Below are 21703 nucleotides of genomic sequence, written 5' to 3'. Positions count from 1 at the left end.
CTGATAGGCCTCAATCAGTACAGTAGAGTTATGTTGCTGTTGTCCCCTGAGCAGCATTTCGTTATCATCAAAGTCCCCCCGAGGATTTAAATAAAGAAGACTCCATTTCTGGGTTGGGCCGTCACATTCCTGACAATATTGTAGTATCTGTCCATCCATCTCTCCACCAGAATACCGCTCTTAACAGGATAAGCGACACTTCAGTAATAATGCGACCCAGTCAATAAGTGATCCTGTTAATGAGGTGGACTAGAGAGAAAGAAGGAGAAGTAGAAAAGGAAGTGGGACCGCTGAGCGGTGGTGGAGCACCTATTGTCATTCTTCAATCAATCCCCTGTTCTTTCCCTGTGTGCTCCACATCCCCCCTGCCTGCCAACTCTGAAAGCTGCAGCTGTGTTTGTTTGGTCGGCTAAGATGCTACTTCCTCTTTTAGCTTTTCATCGCGGCTGTATGGAGGGGGGCAATAGGTTGGACGGAAGGTCCTGGTGGGCGTACTAGTGGGTGGGTGGGTGTTTTTTTGAGGCTATAGGGGTTGTATCTTAAGTTCTATCTGAGCAACCTGGCTGCCGACACTAGTCTGACTCTCTCTCTGTCTCTATTCTTCTCAGATGCCCTGTTCCCCATTGACATCTTCTCTGTCACGAAAGACCATGACTTCCTCGATCGGGATGCGATTGAGGCTCTCTGCAGGTGAGACCCACCAAACCCTTTCACAATTAACTTTCTCTTTCTCATGCACCCTCATTCTTATTCTTCCCCCCTCCTTCTTTTTTCACTATCTCGTTTTCCTCCAAATGAAGCCATGAGGGCCCGACTTCAAAAAGACACATACTTTTGAGAAGTTGGCTATGAGATAAAAGAATGACACGATAAGAACCCTGGAGCCATGCGCTGTATGTGTTTCTTTTCTGTGACCATACCGACTCTTTATTTTGTTCTTTCTCTGTGGCTGATAGGGTTTACTTCAGTCATTATGGTATCTCGTATCATCCCTGCAAGCGCAATATCTCAGTCCTACCTTGCGCCGCGAGATCTTACAGTCACGTAATGCTCAACTATAACAACAACTAGGGAGTAAATGGTTTCAAAGCTTTATTTGTGTGATGTTTTAGGAAAAAAAGTTTAAGGGTAAGAAAAGTAAAGTAACACTGGAGAGGAGTGGATTTGCATTGTAGCTGGTGCTTTCATCATAATAATTAGCATGTGAGGAGGATGTTAATGGCGTCTTAATGGAGTTGGCTCCATCATCGAATTCCAACTCTCAGTAATAAACCACAGCATGTGTTCCTCCACATCTGGAAGCTATCATCTCAGTGTCTCCTCTCTTGGCAGCCTCTCACCCCCTCCCCACTTCCCCAACACTCCCATCGGCTCCCATCCCTTCATCTCTCCATTGTTACATGATCTGCTCTAACAGCTCTCCAGAGGGTGGACCCCACCACCACCCTTGCTCCCCTTCTCCAGGTGGCTGGGGGGATAAGCTTTCTGCCCCCCTCCCAAAGCTTTCGTCGGCACTCCGGCAGATTTAATTCTCCCTGCTCTCTCTCCTTTTCGGTGTCCCTCTCATTCTCTTCCCGCTCATGTGAGGATTATCCTTCAGCAGCTCATTAGCCAGCCTGGCTGCACTCAAACTCCCCCTCTGTCTCTCTCCTCCCCTCATTCTCTTTCTCAACTTGTTTCATCCTTTATTCGAATCCACATCCTCATGTCGATGAGAGGTTTGTTTTTCAAGAAAAAAGAGGGAGCTCCATTATTTTGAAGCCTGTTTTAAATGTTACCACTTTTATATGTGTTTGCACAGGAGGCTGAACACCCTCAACAAGTGTGCTCTGATGAGACTGGAGATATCGCCCCAACGAAAACGAGTAAGTGCACATGCATACACATGACCTCCACTCCTTCCTGAAAAGCCCCTTTTTGCATGTCTCCTATACCACAATTGCTTTTCCTCACCTCAACTGTCAGTTCACACTTGGCCCCAGGGCAAACCTGTGTTTTCTCTCATCTAGTTTAATGAGAAGGCACCTGTTGGGTTTATTTCTATATCAAGTGGGCTGTGCGGAGCCTAGGGGGAAGGAGGATAGCTTTAATGTCTAAATGAAGGGCTTGCATTCTATAGGACCTCCACCTACTCGAGGCATGCTCCCCTTCTTTCTCAAATACTTCCTCATACTTGTGCCTCACCATGAAGGGAATTAGTGAGCTGCGTTTTTAGCACTTCTGAAGAATGAACCACCTTATATCTATGATCAGGTTCGTCATGGTTTTCGGAGTGTGTGCAGTTGACTCCCCCCAAAATAACACTCTTAGATTTCTCTCATAAGGAAACCAGCTGTTTATCATCTTAAAAAACAGTTCATACTTGGAAATTCCAGTTTTACACATGTTTCGAGTAAACTGAAACATACACTACTGTTTCAGCGACCAATTTTGGTTTTTCAGTGGCCAGCATTTAAAGAGAAGACGCCTCAAAGGCCAATGTATAATGCAGATATTATGTTGTATTTATTTTTACATCTGATAAAAAAATATTGCTAACACAAAATAGTAGAAAAAACTGTGAATAGTTTATTTCGGTTAGATAGATCTGCACTCAATGCCAGATATTGGCCCATTAATCGATCAACTGAATAATCTGTCTATTCTTAATACACTGTCACTTTGTACAAAAAATGCTCCTTTCTCACAAAGTAACCTTAATTGTCTTATTGACCGAAGCGCTACATAGTCACATCCTTGTTCCGTGTGTGGTGGTATTCATTAGGATGACCCTCTCTGTGTCACCTTTCATTTCAGGAGTCAACAGTGAAGAGTAGAGCAGTCAAAGAGATTTTTTGCCACTATCACCCCTCCCCTTCACCCTTAGACAGCTCAGGAATGCATTGACCTCTTTGTGTCTTAACATTCCCTCTCTCTCAGATCTTAATTTCCCTGTCTGTCATTCTTTCGGTTCTATCTGTCTTATTGTGATTATAAATAGTTTTCGTTCTGCAGACTCCTTGTGACGTTCAAACCGTTGCAGTGAATGCTAAATGGTGGTTTGATGGTTTGAGGATAAGATAAGTTTTAATGAGCAACAAAAAAGCGCAATATCGTTATCTCACATTCCAACTGGCATAACTGGAGTAAAGAGCCACACTGGTGTCGAAAATGTCAGTTAAATACAATTGGCCTCATTAAATCGTTGCCTTCAACAAAGCCCTGTGTGTAGCAGGGTTAGATCTCACTGTTTGCTTCTTTGTGAAATCACATAATTTTCCACCACACAACATATAAATAATGATGCATTTGAGCAGTGGAAATGGAACTTTGGCACACAAAGAGTGGAACACAGATTTAGTGGATTCTTAGTATATTTTCAATTGGAATTCTTCGCTCAAAGTGCTAATTTCCTGTCCCCTGATGGTTGCACAACAACATCTCTCAATTCAGTTTGTATTTTGAAAGATAGATGAAAGTTTAGTGAGTAGTAGTTTGAAATTTAGAAAGGTGGAGAGAAGGGGGTGGTTAAAATGTGGCCTGTGGTCGGGTTTTATGGGCTTAGTTCTCCAGTGTGATCAGTAACTGTGAAGAAGCCTCTTCAGGAGGCTAACAGCCCAGTGTGTGTGTTCTTGTACTTATATCTTTGTGAGGACCGTTTTAAGACCCTACAGAGTAAGGACATTTTTGGAATGTGAGGACGTTTTGACCGGTCCTCACATTTGGGCTGTTTGAGGGTTAAAACTTGGTGTTAGTATAAGGGTTAGAATTAGGTGTAGGTAAGGGTTAGGTATTTAGTTTGGATAGTTGAGGTTAGGGTTAGGGGCTAGTGAATTAATTAGGTCAATGAGTGTCCTCACTAAGATAAAAGTACAAACGTGTATGTGTGTGTGTCTGAGCCAGAGGTTGGATATCACAATCATGGATTGACTGTAGCTCTCTATCAGTGACAATGCATCACACTCAATGTGTGGATATATACATACAAACATACAAACAGAGATAGGGTTTAAAGACTGTGGCAGGATGGTGGTGGGGGGGGGGTGTGATCCCAGTCTGGCCGGCTGCATTGAGCACTATGGGGGTCATAATGGAATTTCCTGAACACCCTCCAGGGCCTGAGACAGATTAACCAAACTGGGGGAGGTGTGTACATTTTGGGAAGGTGCATGTGTGCTATGTGTGACGTAGTAGTGGCTACTTTTCTCTTTAGTTTTTTGTGTTGTCTCTCTAGTCAGGAAGTGACTGAGACATGTTTACGAACTGGCCACGATCAAGTCGTATGCTTAACCCCAGTTTAAAATCATGTCATGCAAAACAAAAGTCCTCAAGTTTTCTTGTGCAACGGTTCCTAAGTTGTGACGGCATTTGACAACCCTTTCCGTATCAACATATTCAGTTACTTTACAATTAAAACTATTCCATAACTCCAGAAGTTTCCTGGATCAAGGTGAGGAATGTGGAAAAATAAATGGAAAACATACCAGTGCATAATATTCTCCTTTCCCTCCCATCCCCCTCCTTTTTTCTCTTCTTCTTGCTATTTATTTTTCTCCGTCCTCTTTCTCCCCTCCTTTTCCCTTTTCCAGAGTGAGGACTCTGATGAGGACGAACCCTGTGCCATCAGTGGTCGCTGGACCTTCCAGAGGGACAGCAAGCGCTGGTCCCGCATGGAGGAGCTGGAGGTTTTTTCCTCACTGTCCACAGATGCCACAGAGGCACCATCATTCCCTGTGGCCCAGGAATCCCAGAAGGGCAAGCTCGCCCTACGTGAAGGCAACAGTTCAGAGAGTGTGCTGACCGACCTCAGTGAGCAGCCTGAAGTGGGCTCCATCCACAGTAGCGGGAGTGGAGGAAAAGGAGAAGAGAACGGCCAGGGCCCCACCTTGGTGAATGAGGCTCTACCTGCTGGTGCCACTCGTGCCAGCTCTGTAGCCAGCATGTGCTCTTCCTCAGGCACAGGCGGGTCAGGATGCGCCAATGAAGACTCTTTGTCTGATGGGATGCCCCCATCGCCCCTGGAAAGACTGGGGAATTTCACGTTTGATATGAAAACGGCGATGGGAGGACTCGGAGGGAGTCTCGACAGAGGAGGAGGAAGTGACAAAAGCACACGCTCACGAGCTAAGAGCTTCTTAAAGAGGATGGAGAGTCTACGCCTGCGCAGCGGCACCTCCTCCAAGAGGAAGAAGAAGACGAGCACCGGTGGAGGGAAGATTGAGATCAGTGGCCCTGTCATCAAAGAGGGTCTAGATGATGACAAGTTGAGGAGGCTCAACTGTGTGGACATCTCCAGTATCAACCTCAACCAGAACCTCAATCACCACCGCAGTCCCACTCAGACGATGACACTTAACCGGAATCGCTCTGTCTCCTACTCCACTCAGACCAGCAACGGAAGCACTGGGAGTACAGGCAGCAGCCAATCAGAAGCCAGCAGTGGCAGTGCAGTGAGCACGCCAAGCCCTGTGACTCGCGCTCGCAGCCACAGCACAGCAGCTGGCTCCACTAAGAGAGGAGGGATGTATTTGGAGGGGTTTGATCCTTTCAGCATTCACCAACCAGCTTCAGATCGCCAGCCGACACCCCCATCCAAATCTACCACACCCATCCCATGCCAAGCTAGCAATGGGATGACAGTTGACGAGCAGAACCGCAGGAACAACTGCAGTGTTCGCGGAAATATCAGACAAGTTGAGGAAGAGGAGGAGGAGGAGGAGGAGGAGGAAGAGGGCATGATCTTCTTCTTCTTACCAGAAGGTCACAAGCCTGGTACATTCCCCAAAGCCCTGCAAGATGGGAGTTCACGCAATAACAATGGGAATGATAATGGAAACTCTGTGGTTCTCAGGGGACGACAAAGTAGGCGCCATCATCGTGGCTCTTTGGGCTCTGTTGACAGCCGGCTCAGTTTTTACGACAACGTTCCCAACACTGAGAGAGAGGAGGAGGAGGGAGAAGAGGAAGAAGGGGATGAACAGAAATTGGTGGAGGCGCTACAACATGCCAGCGGCCTACAGCGCTTTAACGCCTGGTCAGAGGCTGTGGCTGCGGAAGAGGAGGAAGAGGAGGAAGATGAAGAGGAGGAAGGAGACTCAGACTCAGCACTAGACTCTGCCTCCCCATGCCCGTCTTCTCCTTTGCAAAACCGACTGGAAGAGACGGAGAATGGAAGCGACCAAGACAGCACAGGAAACCCGCTGGGTGATGGAGAGGAAGGGTTGAGAGAAAGAAGAGATTCTGGTGTAGGAGCATCTCTAACACGAAGCAGCAGGTCAGTGAAGAAAATGGTTTATTTTATTACTCTCTGCAACTTTTGCCTGGGGCATTACACCGTTTTAATCGTAATTAGCTTTGCAAAATAATAACCAATTGTGTCATAGGAACTATTTATTTTGTAGAAAGTAGATCCAATAAAAACGTTTGTATCTAGCTCTGTTATTTATATTAACTGATTCTTTACGAGAGTCACCCAGACAGCTGCTCTCCGTCTGTCTGTTAATGTTCCTGCCGAACTTCACCTTAGTGCACTAAAAGCTCAACAAAACAATAGAAATACCAACAAGAGGCATTTTCCATTAAAAGTGACAGCAATGGATAAACTGGGGGACACGCTGAGATGTCTTTCCTTACGTTATGTTGCTGAAATACTTTGGAATGCCGCTTCGTCTCCACGGAAACTGTTTCTGTTCCTTCAGGAATCCACAGACTGAATTACATTCACGGGGGGTGTGTGGGTTTTTGGTCTTTTAGACAATCTCTTGATTGATGTGTACATAAATCCCTCTAATCCCTAAACTGATCTCTTGGAACATACAACTACAAATACTTTGTCTGGCCATGTGTTATTCTCTGAATTGATGTGTACAGTAAAGCTGGTGATGCAGATCCCAGGAGATACACTGCTCTTCTTCGATCAACATTCCTCATCTTTAAGTCTCAATTTGTGCGATCTCCTTCTCTTTCTTCCATCTCCAGGCCTCAGAAACTCCGCTGGCCGAGCTTCCAGAACTCCCATCGGCCCAGTTTGGCCTCCGCCCAGCTCCAGATTACCTGCCAGTCTGTGTTACAGATGAACCTGCTCCAGAAGCTCTCCCTGCTGCAGCTCACTGCTCTGCTGGAGAAACATACCCCGACAAACAAACACGGCTTCAGCTGGTGAGTGGACAGGAGGAAAATGGAAGGCTTATATAAGGGAAATAAACACTATATATTCTGAGATCTCTTGGCACATACAATCATTTTCAAGATAGTTTTTAATGTATATAGATTTGCACTTAGGCAATTGTTCCTCATAAGTGATGCCCTTGATGCCCTTGAATTTATCCATTCAGTAAGCCAATTACTACCCCTCCATACCACCGCTCTCCCAATCCCTTCCATCTGCAGGTTGTTGTATAGTGTGGTGAAGGCTGTCCGCAGAGGTTGGGTTTCACATTCTTTTCCCAGCCCCGTAATTGCTGGGAAGGGGCGTAGTGGTCTTTTTCTCAACGGGGCAATAATGGCAGTTCACACGCATTGCGTTACAAGAGCTGGAGGCTGTAAAGATCTCTCGGCTATATCACTTCACCAATATCGTCTCTACCACTTATTTAGTATTAGTCTCACCTCATTTTAATATGATGCTCGTCATTATGTAATGAGCAACACTATCCTTCTTTTCTGTATCTGTTTTAGAGAATTTGTATTTGCCCCAGACATTTCTACTTTCGCTTTTTATCTGGTTTCCTGCATTTATAATTCAAATACTGGCTAAAATTCCCTTATGTAGGTCATCGATTGGAGAACCCCAGAACAAAAAGCAGAGCAAATATACTTGCAACCATATAACAGGACATTCTCCATTTAGAATGTCAGTGTTGAACAGTGACCCAGAATCTGAATTTCTCCACCGTTTTAAAATGTCAGACGAGAAAAAGTCAAAGTCAAAAAATTGGATCATTGCTAGCTAAGGTCGTCTTAAGACAGGAATAGAATGTATTCTAACTTATAACAGGCTGTGGTTGATTGAAATACAGAGGCCGCTTGTTGGCCGCTGGAGGCCCACACATAATCAGAATTCCGGGATCATAATAAACTCCTTTTCCATTTTTCCAAAACTGTGGTTCTGAGGAGCTGTGTGAGTCTTGTGAACCGCTCTCACAAAGACGAGCTTGTCCGGCGTCGCACATAGCGTCTCTCTGCTAAACACACTCGTACCCATGCACATAGAACCACAGCCATAAATCTCTGGGTGCATTCTTGTGAAACAGTCCGAGTTGCATGTTTCAACTCCGGGTTTGTGGTAATAGACCTGCTGTTTACTCGCACCCGATGTGCGCATCCCCACACACACAACACACAGGGAGACAAATAGTGAGGCAGATACTTGGTACGGATGTGTAAAGCGGTGGGATCCGCCCCTTTCGACAGCCAAACATGCATCCTACCCCACCTTTCCTCTCCTCTCACCCTGTTTATCCACCTCCTCTCATAAACCTGGAGACAGTCTTCTGCAGCCGCCGGGTTTCATAAAACACACACTAACAGACACACAGACACACACACACACACACAGTCTAACTAGTTGTAATCTAATTTGTGCCTTGGAATTTTTGGACATCTGAACTAACAACTACTGTATTTTGTCTGAGGTTGTGAGTCAAAAGTTTAAATGGGTGTTTACAGACTCAAATCAAATTAGCCTTTATGCACCATTCAAAGCCTGCATCACTTCTTTGTCTTATTGATCCACATCAGTAATCAGTATTCAATCTAATCAATTGACACATCAAGACTCATTTCAATATTGTTATTAATATTCCTTATTCCATATATTAATGAGATACATTTGTGTGTTTGTTGTAGGGCTGTGCCAAAGTTTATGAAGCGGATCAAGGTGCGCGACTACAAAGACAGGAATGTGTTTGGTGTACCACTGCAAGTCATCGTCCAGCGGACAGGCCAGCCCCTCCCTCAGGGGATCCAGCAGGCCATGCGCTATTTGCGCAGCCAGTGCCTGGATCAGGTAAGACTTAAATCAGATGCACACATTTGGACACATGTTCACGTAAACCTCTGCTTATACTTTAATTACATGTGTACATAATGTAAAAAAAATGCCTGCCAGGCTGTAATTTAGCTAAAGCACCATTTTCAATGTCCACAGCTCAACAGAAAGATGTTTTTCTTCAAGGTGCCCCTGTTACATAACATCTGTATTTTAGGATATCTGTACACAGCCAAATATTCATCCACGATTGAATTATTTTTATTACATGAAAAGGTGCAGCGGGTTGGAAAAGGCCTGATACCCACTTAGTCAGTGGGTGTATACGGTTTCTGTCTTCCCCCCTTTTTTCTCCTCGCTGTCACACATAAACTGAAGTATGGAGGCCTGTGGAGAGTCAACGTGTGCAGCTGTTAGGTCACCTGTGTCTGTCTGTTTAATCCACAGACTGTGCGAAAGATTTATCTCACGCCGTGTGTGTATATTCGCAAGGGAGCGAATGGGGGAACCGGCAGAAAATATCTATTAATGGAGGGCAAAACAGAAGAGAGAGTGATGGTGTTCATTTCGAGGCAGGACAAGGCGCCTCTGTTTGGAAGTGGTGAAAGCTCATGGAAAATATTCAGGCGGAACAAGCCAGTGACCTTTTTCTCTTTTCCTCCCCAACAGTGCCCTTTCATAGAGCCTTAAAAGGCCACTGATGAGGTCCCACACAACACTCAGAACAATATTGCTCACTGGGTGTCATGGGAGCTTCTCATAAAAACAGTCAACACGATCTGTTGTGATGTAACCATATTGACTATAAGCACAGGATTTGGGGATAAGACCAGACTATTATTTTTCGGCGATAACAACCTGCAGCTTTAGGAGACGGGCACATGAATCTAATTTTATATCCCTTAGTGATGAGATAAAAGATTCTTGGAACAACAGAGACTGATAAGGAAATTAAAACTCATAGCCCATCTTTTTATGTATTTGTGATCTAACTCTTTGTCCTTGTCTCTCTTTGTCCAGGTGGGTCTTTTCAGGAAATCGGGGGTCAAATCTCGAATCCAAGCTCTGCGCCAGATGAACGAGGCGAGTGGAGCGGATGGGGGAGGAGTCAGCTACGAGGGCCAGTCGGCTTACGATGTGGCAGACATGCTGAAACAGTACTTCAGAGATTTGCCAGAACCCCTGCTCACCAGCAAACTATCGGAGACCTTCCTCCAGATCTATCAGTGTAAGAATCCACACACTGAAAAGTACACACAGCCACATCTTTAAGAGGACTGGGCTCAGGGATGAATCTGGGTGTATTGTTTTCGAGCTGCAGATGCTTTTCTGTCATGGAACAAGAATTTGTGAAACAGTAAAAAGAAAACAAACAAGATGAGTGCAGGAAATACCTGTGGTATGATGGGATGTATAAACCCTACTATTGGCTCATCACACTGTGACTCACTGCCTGCATGGGCAGGTATATGGTGACTGTAATATAGATGCAGCCGTAACTGTTTGTATAAGGTAAAACAAAAACCAGGCATGTGCATGAAGTATGAAGCATGCATTTCACACACACACACACACACACACACACACACACACACACACGTAGGCTTATATAACGCTCTAAGTTTGACACAGATCCTATAATAACTCATTCCTTGCCGGTGAGGGGAGACCATACTCAAACTCATTCCTTATTTAACCAGCGGACCATTAAACTGATGATGTGATGCAGCATGACAGCTGTAATTACTCTGTTTCTGCATTAAACATTCTAACATCCTCTCTTCTCCTCTGCAGACATGCCCAAAGAGCTCCGTCTGCAGGCAGCTCGCGCCGCCGTGCTGTTGCTGCCGGACGAGAACCGCGAGGCGCTCCGGACTCTGCTCTGTCTGCTGAGCGACGTGACAGCCAGCGTGTCCGAGAACCAGATGACTCCCACCAACCTGGCTGTTTGTCTGGCGCCGTCCCTCTTCCACCTCAACACCCTGCGCCGCAAGGAGAGCTCCTCGCCAAGGTGAGTGTCAGACTGTGCGCCGCTGTAACCAGCTCAATTTGATATTATTACCTCGGCCAAGGATGTTATGTTTTCACCCCTGTCCATTTGTTTCAAGGCAAGATGACAGAAAAACAACTTAACAGATTTCTACAAAACGTGGTGTAGGGACAGGGTCAGGGAAGAACTCAGGACTTTTTGGTGGCAGATCCAGGATTTATTTTCACTTCCTTTAATATAGCTTGTTCTGTTTTGAGGGCGTGTTCTGACATTTTCACTGATTGCCCGGGGGAATAATTCATGGATCATGATGAGAAAATTCTGGCACTCAAAGGATTCTGAACTGAAATTAGAAATCTATGAGAATGTGATGAATGTAATGAATTTAGGGGGGCTGTTGGGCCTTGGTGGGAGTGCTGTTTGAGTTACTTTGTTTTCAATACCTTCACCTACACAGTTACCGTGTTAGCAGCTTACATAACATGTGATATACTGTACATTCTGAAAACAGGAAAGAGCCGCTCCAAAGAAACAAAAGAGCAGGATACTGTAAATAAAGGACAGAGAAGAAAAGGAAGAGAACAAAGTGCATGAAGAGAGGAAGGGGGAGAGACAGAGGAAAAATCAACATCTTAAGCTAATTAAGAAACATGTATTGTTCCACATTTGGCGCAGCAGTAGCAGGGTTCATCAGGTTAACACTGCAAAACACCTTTACTTTCCATTCTCAACCCCAATCAGCTTTTTCTTCCACCGACTGTCTCTATGATGGATTCGCCTGCTAATCTTCTTTTCCTCCTCTCTGGGCAAAGGGTGATGAACCGGAAGCAAATGCTGGGAAAGCCGGACCAGAGAGACCTAAACGAGAACCTGGCCGCCACGCACGGTCTGGCACACATGATCCAGGAGTGCAGGAAACTCTTCCGGGTAAGTGGATAAAAAGCAAAGGAGTGGAATGTGTATTCTGACACAGCAAAATTCTCACATTGAAGGTTAAAGTTAGCTTGAAATGTAAAAGCAAATGAGATCAGTGGTTTTGTTGATACAGATTTCAGCTCATGTTATTGCTGAAAGATTCATCTTCACCTCCGTGGACAGAACTTAACTTCATGTTTTGCAGAAACATAGAGTACAGCACAGTCCCAGAGAAGTCACAAACCCATAAATCCACCTCCTCCAGTGGTTAAATGTGTCCTCAGGAGAGCACTTGATGGGATAAACAGGAAATAATCAGCAAACTACACTATAACTAATTCAATCAATGCCATTCAACCTGAGGTGCACTCTGCTCAGTTCCGTTTTCTCTGGCATGCAATAGTTATTTCTGAAAGGCTGCTCACTGTGTGATTACTGTTCAGAACGTTATTAGATCGTGTGCGAGCTTCCTGGCTTCCTGTTGTTATCATTGTCAAGTCAGACAAAAAGGAAACTCACTTATTCCCTCTGATTTAGATTTAGATTTGCTTGTGGAGCTTAATAAATGGAAGCTGACCGATGAAATGTAATCAACTTCAATGTGAACCAACTATTTCTTATGTAATGAGAATCATTTTCTCAGACAGTAATATTGTCAGGATTCAATTGAACCCCAAAGTTTCCAGCTACAAATAAGACTAAGAGATTGAAAATGAGTTTGTCAAACAAGGAGATGAAAATAGGTGGTTTGTTTCATTTTCAAATAGTTTTCCTCCACGTTTTCATTATTATAAAAGAAAATGTAATCACCGCCCACATTAAATGTTTTAAAACAGGAACCCTTTGCTAAGGCATCAATCAGTTTAATTGATGTATTAATCTGATGCTTATAAATCTGATGCATGATGATCTGAGTGTCCGGGGCGCAGAGAGCTGCTTCAGGTCGGGTGGTTGCCAAAACTTTCAGGACCCCCATTCACATCCATTTGGCTGGTGCCCCGCACCCGGAAATATTATGTTGACAGAAATGAATATTGTACAAGTTGAAAACAACTTAGATAGAATGCTCACCGGTGCTTATGGCCTCATAACCGAGACAATAGAATTAAATCAAACTTTCCATCTTGTACTTAATCTGCTAATGGCCTCCCTCCTCATAATGACAGCGTAATGATGACAAATGTTTCTGATCGTCATCTTCCTCCCTCTCCCTCTTTCCCCACAGATCCCAGAGGAGATGAATCGCTGCAGGAACTCCTACGTGGAGCAGGCGCTGCTGCCTGGACGCCTGGAGGATCTTGCCAGCGGAGAGGCTGGGCAGGCCAGCTGCCGGGGGTACCTGCAAGACGGCCTGGATGCCCTCCTCAAAGAGGCCAAGGACAAGTTCAGAGGTTACGACAGCTGCTCCACGCCTGAACACGCCGAGCTGGCCTACAGAAAGGTACGCACAGCTTTTAGTCTTCAAGGAAAATCCGATAATCAATCTGTCGTTAGTGTTTAAACAAGCTGTCATGAAGCACACACTCTCTCTTCAGCTGTTTCCTGTCCTCTCCTTCGCTCTCCTTCGTGTTCGCCTGTCCCTCTCTCTCTCTCTCTCCTGTTTCTGTAAATATCCAGTGGAAAACCAGCAGTTAGGGTTTCCTGTTCAGAAACACATCCGTGTGAAACTGGCCTGGCCCCTTGGCCTCTCATTCCCATCCCGGTACTGGACTCCATCCCAGAATGACATCAGCCTGACATAGACTTACACAGAGACACACACACATCCATACGCAGCCTAACTATTATCCCAGGCCTACATTTCCTGTGTCTGGTCTAGAAGGTTAACTGCCCTCCAGTTTGAGAGTCACAAGGCAAAGAGAGTGAATGTGTACTTTATCATCTGACAGAAGAATGAAGCAGCTGACTTGGCCAAAGGGCAAAGAGAGGTTTTGAAAAAGTCTGACTGTTCTGCATTCAAATTATAGCATGATTCTGATATCTAATTTCTGTGAATATGACTGATGAGATTAGATGCCCCACAGGAAGTTTCCAGACGCTTGCACAAGACAGTTTAGCACATGAACTGAAACTAAAAATGGCATTAGGTTAAAAGCAATTGTACTCAATTTAGTATGATGTTATAATTTAAAATCATTACATTCATCCTATTGAATCAAATGACTTTTTGCTGAAAGTATGTTTTTCTCGCTCTTACATTCAGTTTCGTTCTCCCTGTAAACTAAACACAGTCTATGTAAATTAACCGAGCCTCCTTCTCTTCTTCCAGGTGCATGATGGTTTTCCATTGCGGCTGTGGAAGGTGACCGTGGAGGTGCCCGCAAGTCCGGAGGAGGTGCTCACGCGGGTGCTGCGGGAACAGGGCCACTGGGACGAGGATCTGCTTGAGAGTCGAGTGGTGGAGACCCTGGACGAGAAGACAGAGGTCTTCCAGTACGTCAAGAACACCATGGCTCCACATCCCACCAGAGACCACGTGGTGCTCAGGTATGTTTCTCCTCCTCCTCTCCATCTGTCTCCAATACCAGCCTCGTCGGTATCTCTGCTCTGATTATTGTCTTGGTTTTATATTAACCGTTCTCTGCTCTTTCCACCAGAACATGGGTAACAGACCTGCCAAAGGGAGCGTGTGCACTTCTGTGTACATCTGTGGACCATGAGGGGGCGCCTGTTGTTGGCGTTCGGGCCAATGTCCTCACCTCACGGTACTTCATCGAGCCCAGCGGAACCAACAAGTCCAGACTCACGCATATTTCCAGAATCGACTGCAGGTTAGTGGAAGATTAACAGTAGTAGAAACTAAATTTGGGAGTTTATTAAGCCCTATTTTTATGGTTATGTTGATGACACATTGATCTAACTTTACCCTTTTTCTTTTCTCTTCAGGGGTCGTTTTCCAGAGTGGTACAATAAACTGTATGGACACTTGTGTGCTTCTGAAGTGGTGCGGATACGTGACTCTTTCACGGCACCCATGGACAAATGAGAGGGCAGGGTGCAGTTCGGGCAACTACTGCCTCAACAGCCTGTTTTTAACCTTGGCCTGTTGGACCATAATTTGGATCCTACTGGGACTCGGTGTGACTCACTCCACCCGTTCTAGCAGAGAGGGAGACGGGGTCCAAACCTCTTTATACTCACATGTAAAGGACAAACCCTGGATCTTTGAGTGAAGGATGTTTTTGATTTTTTTCTGATCATGTCACAGCAGACGATGCTAACGTTTTGAACTGTTTGAGTAGCGCTGTCAGCCGAGAGCTCAGCTGCCAAGAGGACTCATGTCACACAAACATTTATCTGGGCCAAAGGACTCGATGCCGCTGATGAAAGGATGCGAGGTTCAAACGTTTATCCAAAGGGTGCTATTGCTTCTGAGAAGCAAGGGGGGATTCAGTGTGAGTGTGTATGTGCGTGCAAATTAACGTAATTTACAAAAATACATATTCTTTGCGCTGGTTTCCAGTCGCATTATAATGTGTACATACAGTATTGTGTCCACAGTGGTGTTTGTCTTGTGTTACCTCTTTCACGTTCCCTGTCACAGTAAAGCACAGGGGGAATAGCAGACAATATTATAGTCAGTTGACTGATGAATCCATTGGTGAAGAAAGATGCGAATGTGCTGGTAATATGCAGACTGAGTGGAGACAATAGGCAGGATATGGTGAGGTAACAGGTGGCTGATAGCACAGAGGGGTTTTGTATCGCAGCAGGGACAGATGAGGGCGGTGGCTGGCTCACCAAAAGGAAAGAAGCGATCAAAGAAAAAAGGCTCATTTATTAAAATGGAAACAGTTGTTCCCTCAATAAGAATTGAACTCAGTGAATCTGAGGATGTTGGTAATTTGATGTGAAAGTCGCATGGCGCAAAAAGAAGAGCACAAACCTCTGCCGGGGCCAAACAGTCCACTTAAATTCAATCAAGCACAAAATTACACACACGTTGAGATCAGTCCCTTCATTTGAATCAATATCCATAAATTAGGGTTTATCAGTGAATATGACTTGCAACGTTCCTGGAAATAAGCAGAGTGGTTTTGCATAAATGTGCTCACAAATACACAAACCAACCCACAAACAAAGGAGCAGGGGTGACCACATAACCTTATTGGTGGAGGTAATTGTTCAATGATGTTACAACAACATCAAGAGCCTATCGGAAAGAGTTTGTGACAGAGCCTCAGTGTAAGAGAGGGGAAAACTTCACTCACACAGCAGATTTAATGGACCAAATTAAGTGTTAGATGTTTCTTTTTTAAAAGCACAGCAGATTTCACAGTTTTCGATGTTGTCGTCGTCTTAACACCACTTGTCAAATATTCATTTCACGAGTACTTTTACTATACACAAAGACAGAACTGCAACAGGAACCTCTGGTTAGCCCAACGCGAGAAGCCGAGAAGTAAACAGGGAAAAAAATGGTCCTTTTATAAAGGTGGAGATTTTACAGGTTTTACTGTAAAGAAGAGGGCAGATTGAATGTTTGTGTGATTTCAAAGGAAGGAAAAATATCTGTGTTAATGCTTCTTTCTCTGTATTGTCAGTGTTTTTTTAAAAGGAAGTAAGAGATGTGGGGTCCTCACGACAAAGTTGACCTTTACATTCACGCTTCTATCTGAGGGCTCGCTTTGCCTCACATGGAGTCGTCTGATTAATTCACTAAGCCATCGTTCTGTTGTAAATGTTTCCAAACTGTGTCCCTGCCAAATAATAACGCATGACAATGACATTTAATTTAAAACAAATATATTTATACCTCAGATATATGTTTGTTTTGTATCATTTTATTTTATTTTATTGTAAATGTTAAGCTGTCGTGTTACAGAAATGAACAAATGTTTTATCTTTTTTATTAATATTATTTCTGTACAGGTTAATCAAAGTGCACTATTAAATATATTAAAATAATAACCGTGTGTCGTGAGAGCTATGTAACCGTGGGGCAACAACAAAAAAAGCAAAGTTGTTCTGGTTCTGCTCTTTAAAGCCCTCTGTAATCTCACTGGTCGTTTGTTTACACTACAGTTTATTCCGAGCGCTTACACCTTCTCACATCCAGAGCTCAGACTGACTCTGGATCGACCGGCAGAAAGGCATGAGCTGCACGCAGGCGGGTATCAACTGGCCTGCTGGAGGGTGATCTCACTTCTTGTCTCATTTCTTACATAACCGTTTCATATAGCAGGACAAAATGCAGTGAGTTGTGCCACAGCTGGTGGTGTCAGCGAGGGAGGGGGGCTAATTCAGAGGGGTCCAAGGGTCAGAGTGTGTGTGTGTGGGGGGGGGGGGGCTGATGTACCCCCGTATTGTTTTAATTGCTTGCCAAAGCGACAGGGTACAAAACCTCTGTCACGTGAACGCACTGTACCGAGGTGTCACATGCCGTACTTGTTTTGTTCCAGCTTTGCTTTTATCCAAACAGAGGAATTACTATGATCCATAAACGTGTTTATGCAGCTCAAGGACGCTTGTGACTTCGAGAGCGAGCGATGACGTAGATCAGACGACGCACGCATTCACACTCTGTGCTGGAGCATTCACTCACTCTTTCTCCTGGTTGTACAGAGACGCTTCCTGTACTCGGCTCCTGGGTGTGAGTGAGGAGCTGGAGATTAACCAGACCCTCTCTTACACACACACATACACACACACCATATATGTGACCCTATACATACGTGTGTATCTGCCTTTAAACTTGACATTGACCTTATATAGATCTGTCACAATTTTCAATTACTCTCCTGCTTTCTGTTTTTCCTCTCCTGTGTGTGTGTGTCTGTCTGTGTGAAGAACGGCTATGTTTTTTTTGTATGTACTGTACGTGTGGATGTGTTTCTGCTTGGAATGCAAACACCTCTGAGAGATTAAGCAGGATCCCGATAAGGCCGCCCAAGAGACGCAACAGCTGCATTCCTGCTCTGTTGTTTGAGAATCAAGCGCACAACGTTTCCCACATTGATAAATAACGCTAACGTAAGCGAAGGCTTGCACGTGCGTGTACAGAACAGAGTGGCGGTTATTGATGGATCAAGAACTGGTCTGATTTTTATATAAAATGTCTATACTTCCAGGTATTACTCTCCTCCCCAACCAGAGACCATAACTGCTAAATATTGAATTTATTCTTGGTATTGAAATAAAACGGAGCACTGGTCGTTCTAAAGCTGCCTGTGTGGAACGGGCCGATCTCTTGGCCTTTGTTAGTGCTCTGGAGCTACCTCCCGAAATTAGTCCTTGTCATTGGTGAGTCCACTTCAAACAGTTCTACAATATACTGTCACTTTTCGGCAGATTATATTTTATGGTCTTTTATAGTCTTTTTTTTTTTTAAATTTGTATTGATACTGAAGGTGTCTCATATTCAAATCGCACCACAATTGGCCCTGCGCCTTCTCGTTCTCAATAACCATGCAAAGCGTGAAGAGAGAAGGCTGATGATAAAGAATCAGTGCTATGGAAAGTTTTACCTTTAACAAACTGCAAGATCAAGGGACGACAAACTTGTGTAACAATGCAAGCAGTCTAATTATCTACTTGCACATGCTCATTGGTGGTAATTGCTAGCCTGGATGCCAGACGAATTTAGCCCCGCCCACAACATTTTAGGTCGTGCCGCTGGAGAGCTGAGATGTGTAGAACCCGGCGTAAGTAAATAACTCACAATGCGTTGCTTAACATACGTCACATACTACGTTGCTCTGATTGGTTGTAGGTCTATCCAATTGAGCGAAGAGGAATTTTATTTCCGGGTCAGTTGAAACACGCCCCATAATCACAGCCCAGTGGAACGGTCTCAGACTCACATTCTGACTAGAATTGTGAGTCTGACAACGTCAGGCTAGGTAATTGCTAATCTGAGGAGTCTATCACACGCAGAAATCAGGTCACACCGTACAAACCAACCCAACCATCACAGATATTTATTGAATCACATCATTTAAACTGACTTTTTAACCAGCATCTGCACCGGTGGGATCAGTGAGTCGTCGGGTTTGCGCAAAAGAAATCCCACAGGCCTGGCAAATATCTGAGGGGAACCGTGGGTCACATGACTGGGTGTTCCGATGGGTCACTCGTGGCACTGTTGTGGCAACAGGAATGTCGTTGTGATAACATCATATTTTACCAGTCCACGTGGACGATGTAAGAGGATTTAGTCACAGGATATTTTCAACTGACTTCATATCACTGCTGAGCATTTGTACATATTCTAGGGGTAAAGTGAAGGTTGTAAATGGTCTGTCCTCCAGAACACGAGGCAGGTGAATAAGGAGTTTAATGTGGACTGTGAATGTGGAAGAGAAATCGATTTATTAGATCAATGGACACCTATCAATATAGACACAATAAGCATGGTCGCTAACTGAAGCAGGTAAGGAGTGGTGAAAATAAACCAGTAAACATAAACATGCATGACTGGGTTAGGGGAATACATGAAACTGGAATTTCACTTAATTGACCAAACATAATTTTTAAGGGAACAGTCGGAATAGTGTGTTTTTCTCATATGATTGTAATGGTCAAGCTTTACATCATCAGTCGAGACATGAGACTTTTCTCTGAGTCAGGTTCAAGATATTCATCCGTCATCATTCTGAAATGTTAAAGACGCTGAGCACATCCGGCTGATTCCTCAAGAGGATGTCTCAGAACAAACTGGAAGGTTCGTGGAGCCTGCTGCACGTCACACAGTCGTACACATTACACCACTGCCCTCTAGTGGTTGTATGGAATAAGATTTGTTTTCTCTTCAATAAATCAGACTTCTCTGCATTCTGAGCCTCTAAGTTCAATGGATCACTCTTTCGAAAAAAAATATGTAAAAATATTCTTCCCCTTTTAAAGTTCACGACCTCGATAAGAGGTCTCTGCGCCTGAGGGTTCTGATCTGTTCCTAGGTCTGCTCTCTTCAGATGTCGATCCTGGAATCTGCTGCAGCCACTCTCCCAGTTTGTGTTGTACAGTAGCATTCCAACACTTCAATGCTCTCATCCTATAGTCCATAAATCTCTTGTTCCAGTAGCCCACTTCTTTTCAGGTTCCCCTGGTTCCCTACTGATGCAGCCTTGTTGATATCTGGGCGATGTCCAAGCCGGGATGACTCACTTATTTGCAGTCACACTTTGTCTGAAGGTGGTAGCATTAAGGGCCTTCCCTTAGGGCCCACACTGGACTTGCCCTATATATACTACTAACCCGTCAAAAACATAACCTTGAATTCACATTCATGTCTTTTTTAAATAATCCTGTGCCATTCACTTTTTGGTAATGAAGAATTTTCCAAATTTAGTAAAAAAAAAAACTTAGAAAAGTTAAACATAATGAGAGAATAATTTAACTTATCTTTTTATTTCAGTTTTCAAGTTTGTCTCATTGTTTGTTTTTGTGTATAAAACACAGAAATACATAACTGTAACATCACTATATGCACATTCTACATAATTATAGTTTATTTATATATATTCATGTCTTTTCTTTTCTGTTATTTCCTTTTAATGCCATAAAAGAGGTGTTTTCATGAATTGTACTTTTCAATTCACAATGTTTGCTTCCTAGTCTTCTGTGAGTAATGCTGCTAATAGATCACTAGAGGGAGGCTTCGCTCCACAATACTCCTTCGTGGCCACGCCCCGTTTGGCCTCACACAACCTCATGCTGATGTGTTATTGATATTTCTTGCTCTCCACGCACCAATGAAGAGATGAATGAGCAAATAATCCTGCTCTGATAATTTTTCGGTGTGACTTAACAAAATGACATCGTTGTCTGTTTGACCGGTTCAAAGGTTTTCAACCAAAACAGCCTCAGCATAAAGTCTCTGTCCAGATATTCATGAAGGCACAGACCCACCTGACAGATCAGATCAATATGTTTACAGAAAAGATGTGTGGTCGGTCTTTTGTCCTTTGTGATGTCACAACACCACTTTTAGACTTCACACTTTGTTCAAGATGCACTGGACTTAAGGTCTTTCCTTATAACCAGAGTTGTTTTATGACTTTCGATCAGTTGGATGAATAAATACAGTTTAACGGCTCTTCTGGTCTGATCTTACAATCATCTGTTTTATTGTTATATAATAGTAATAGTGCTATTTAGATCATAAGATCTGTTTTAGATCTTATGATCTTAAAACATAAGATCATTTGTTTAATACAAGCACAATAAAGCTATAATAAATATATTTTCAATGCATTTCTGTCCTCGACCTGCTGGTGGGTCATTTGAAAAAGTTAGCTAAAGCTTGGCCTCAGGAGGTGACAGGTGATAGAGGCGGGAGGTGACACACAGGGGAACATGTAACAGCCCATGTGCAGAAAGTGTCTCTCGAGTTGTGGGTTTGAAAATGTGAGCGTGCTGGACTTAACTTCACTCAGTATTGACCTTTAACCTGCATGTATTTGAATATTCCCGCACAGGCAAGAGGAGGGTTCAGTTTATAAACAGCTCTTGCGTGAGCCTCTCAGCTGATCATAATTGAAAACACAAGGTTCTGTCCTGATCTAAAAAGCAAAAATAATTTCTGTTAAAATGTCATTGACCTGATATTAATCACAGAGAAAGGAAAAGGGCAAACTCGATTATGTAGTGGGCATCTTGTGAGCCGATGGAAGAAGCTCAGGGGGAAATTGAGACGTATTTGAGGCATTTATTGAAGCTTGATTTATGAGGTTAAACAAGTGAACGAGAATGATTTCATCGGTTTCTGATGAATTCAACCTTGAATAGTTCAATTGGAAACAGGATTATTCATCAGGAAACAACATCACACGCACACGAATGGAGACGCTTCCTAATACTTCACATTTATACACATTTATCTCTTTCAA

The 21703-nt window shown here is 43.9% G+C and overlaps 1 protein-coding gene across 2 annotated transcripts in view; it reads left to right on the top strand.

Moving 5' to 3' along the window:
• dlc1 (DLC1 Rho GTPase activating protein) overlaps positions 1-16637 on the top strand; it is a 77173-nt gene extending 60536 nt beyond the window's left edge. For both annotated transcript variants that reach the window (XM_062387534.1, XM_062387535.1), the window contains 12 exons: positions 609-690; positions 1802-1865; positions 4569-6253; positions 6958-7137; positions 8827-8986; positions 9989-10196; positions 10763-10979; positions 11771-11885; positions 13099-13314; positions 14143-14360; positions 14471-14644; positions 14760-16637. In XM_062387534.1, coding sequence (XP_062243518.1) covers positions 609-690; positions 1802-1865; positions 4569-6253; positions 6958-7137; positions 8827-8986; positions 9989-10196; positions 10763-10979; positions 11771-11885; positions 13099-13314; positions 14143-14360; positions 14471-14644; positions 14760-14859 — 3419 coding nt within the window. In that variant the 3' untranslated portion in view covers positions 14860-16637. The remainder of the gene's footprint in view (positions 1-608; positions 691-1801; positions 1866-4568; positions 6254-6957; positions 7138-8826; positions 8987-9988; positions 10197-10762; positions 10980-11770; positions 11886-13098; positions 13315-14142; positions 14361-14470; positions 14645-14759) is intronic.
• Positions 16638-21703: the final 5066 nt, after the last annotated feature.

The sequence above is a fragment of the Platichthys flesus genome, chromosome 5 (genome assembly GCF_949316205.1).
Source record: "Platichthys flesus chromosome 5, fPlaFle2.1, whole genome shotgun sequence".
NCBI classification, from domain to species: domain Eukaryota; kingdom Metazoa; phylum Chordata; class Actinopteri; order Pleuronectiformes; family Pleuronectidae; genus Platichthys; species Platichthys flesus.
The sequence above is the reverse complement of the archived record's forward strand: the minus strand, read 5'-3'. Positions and strand labels throughout refer to the sequence as shown.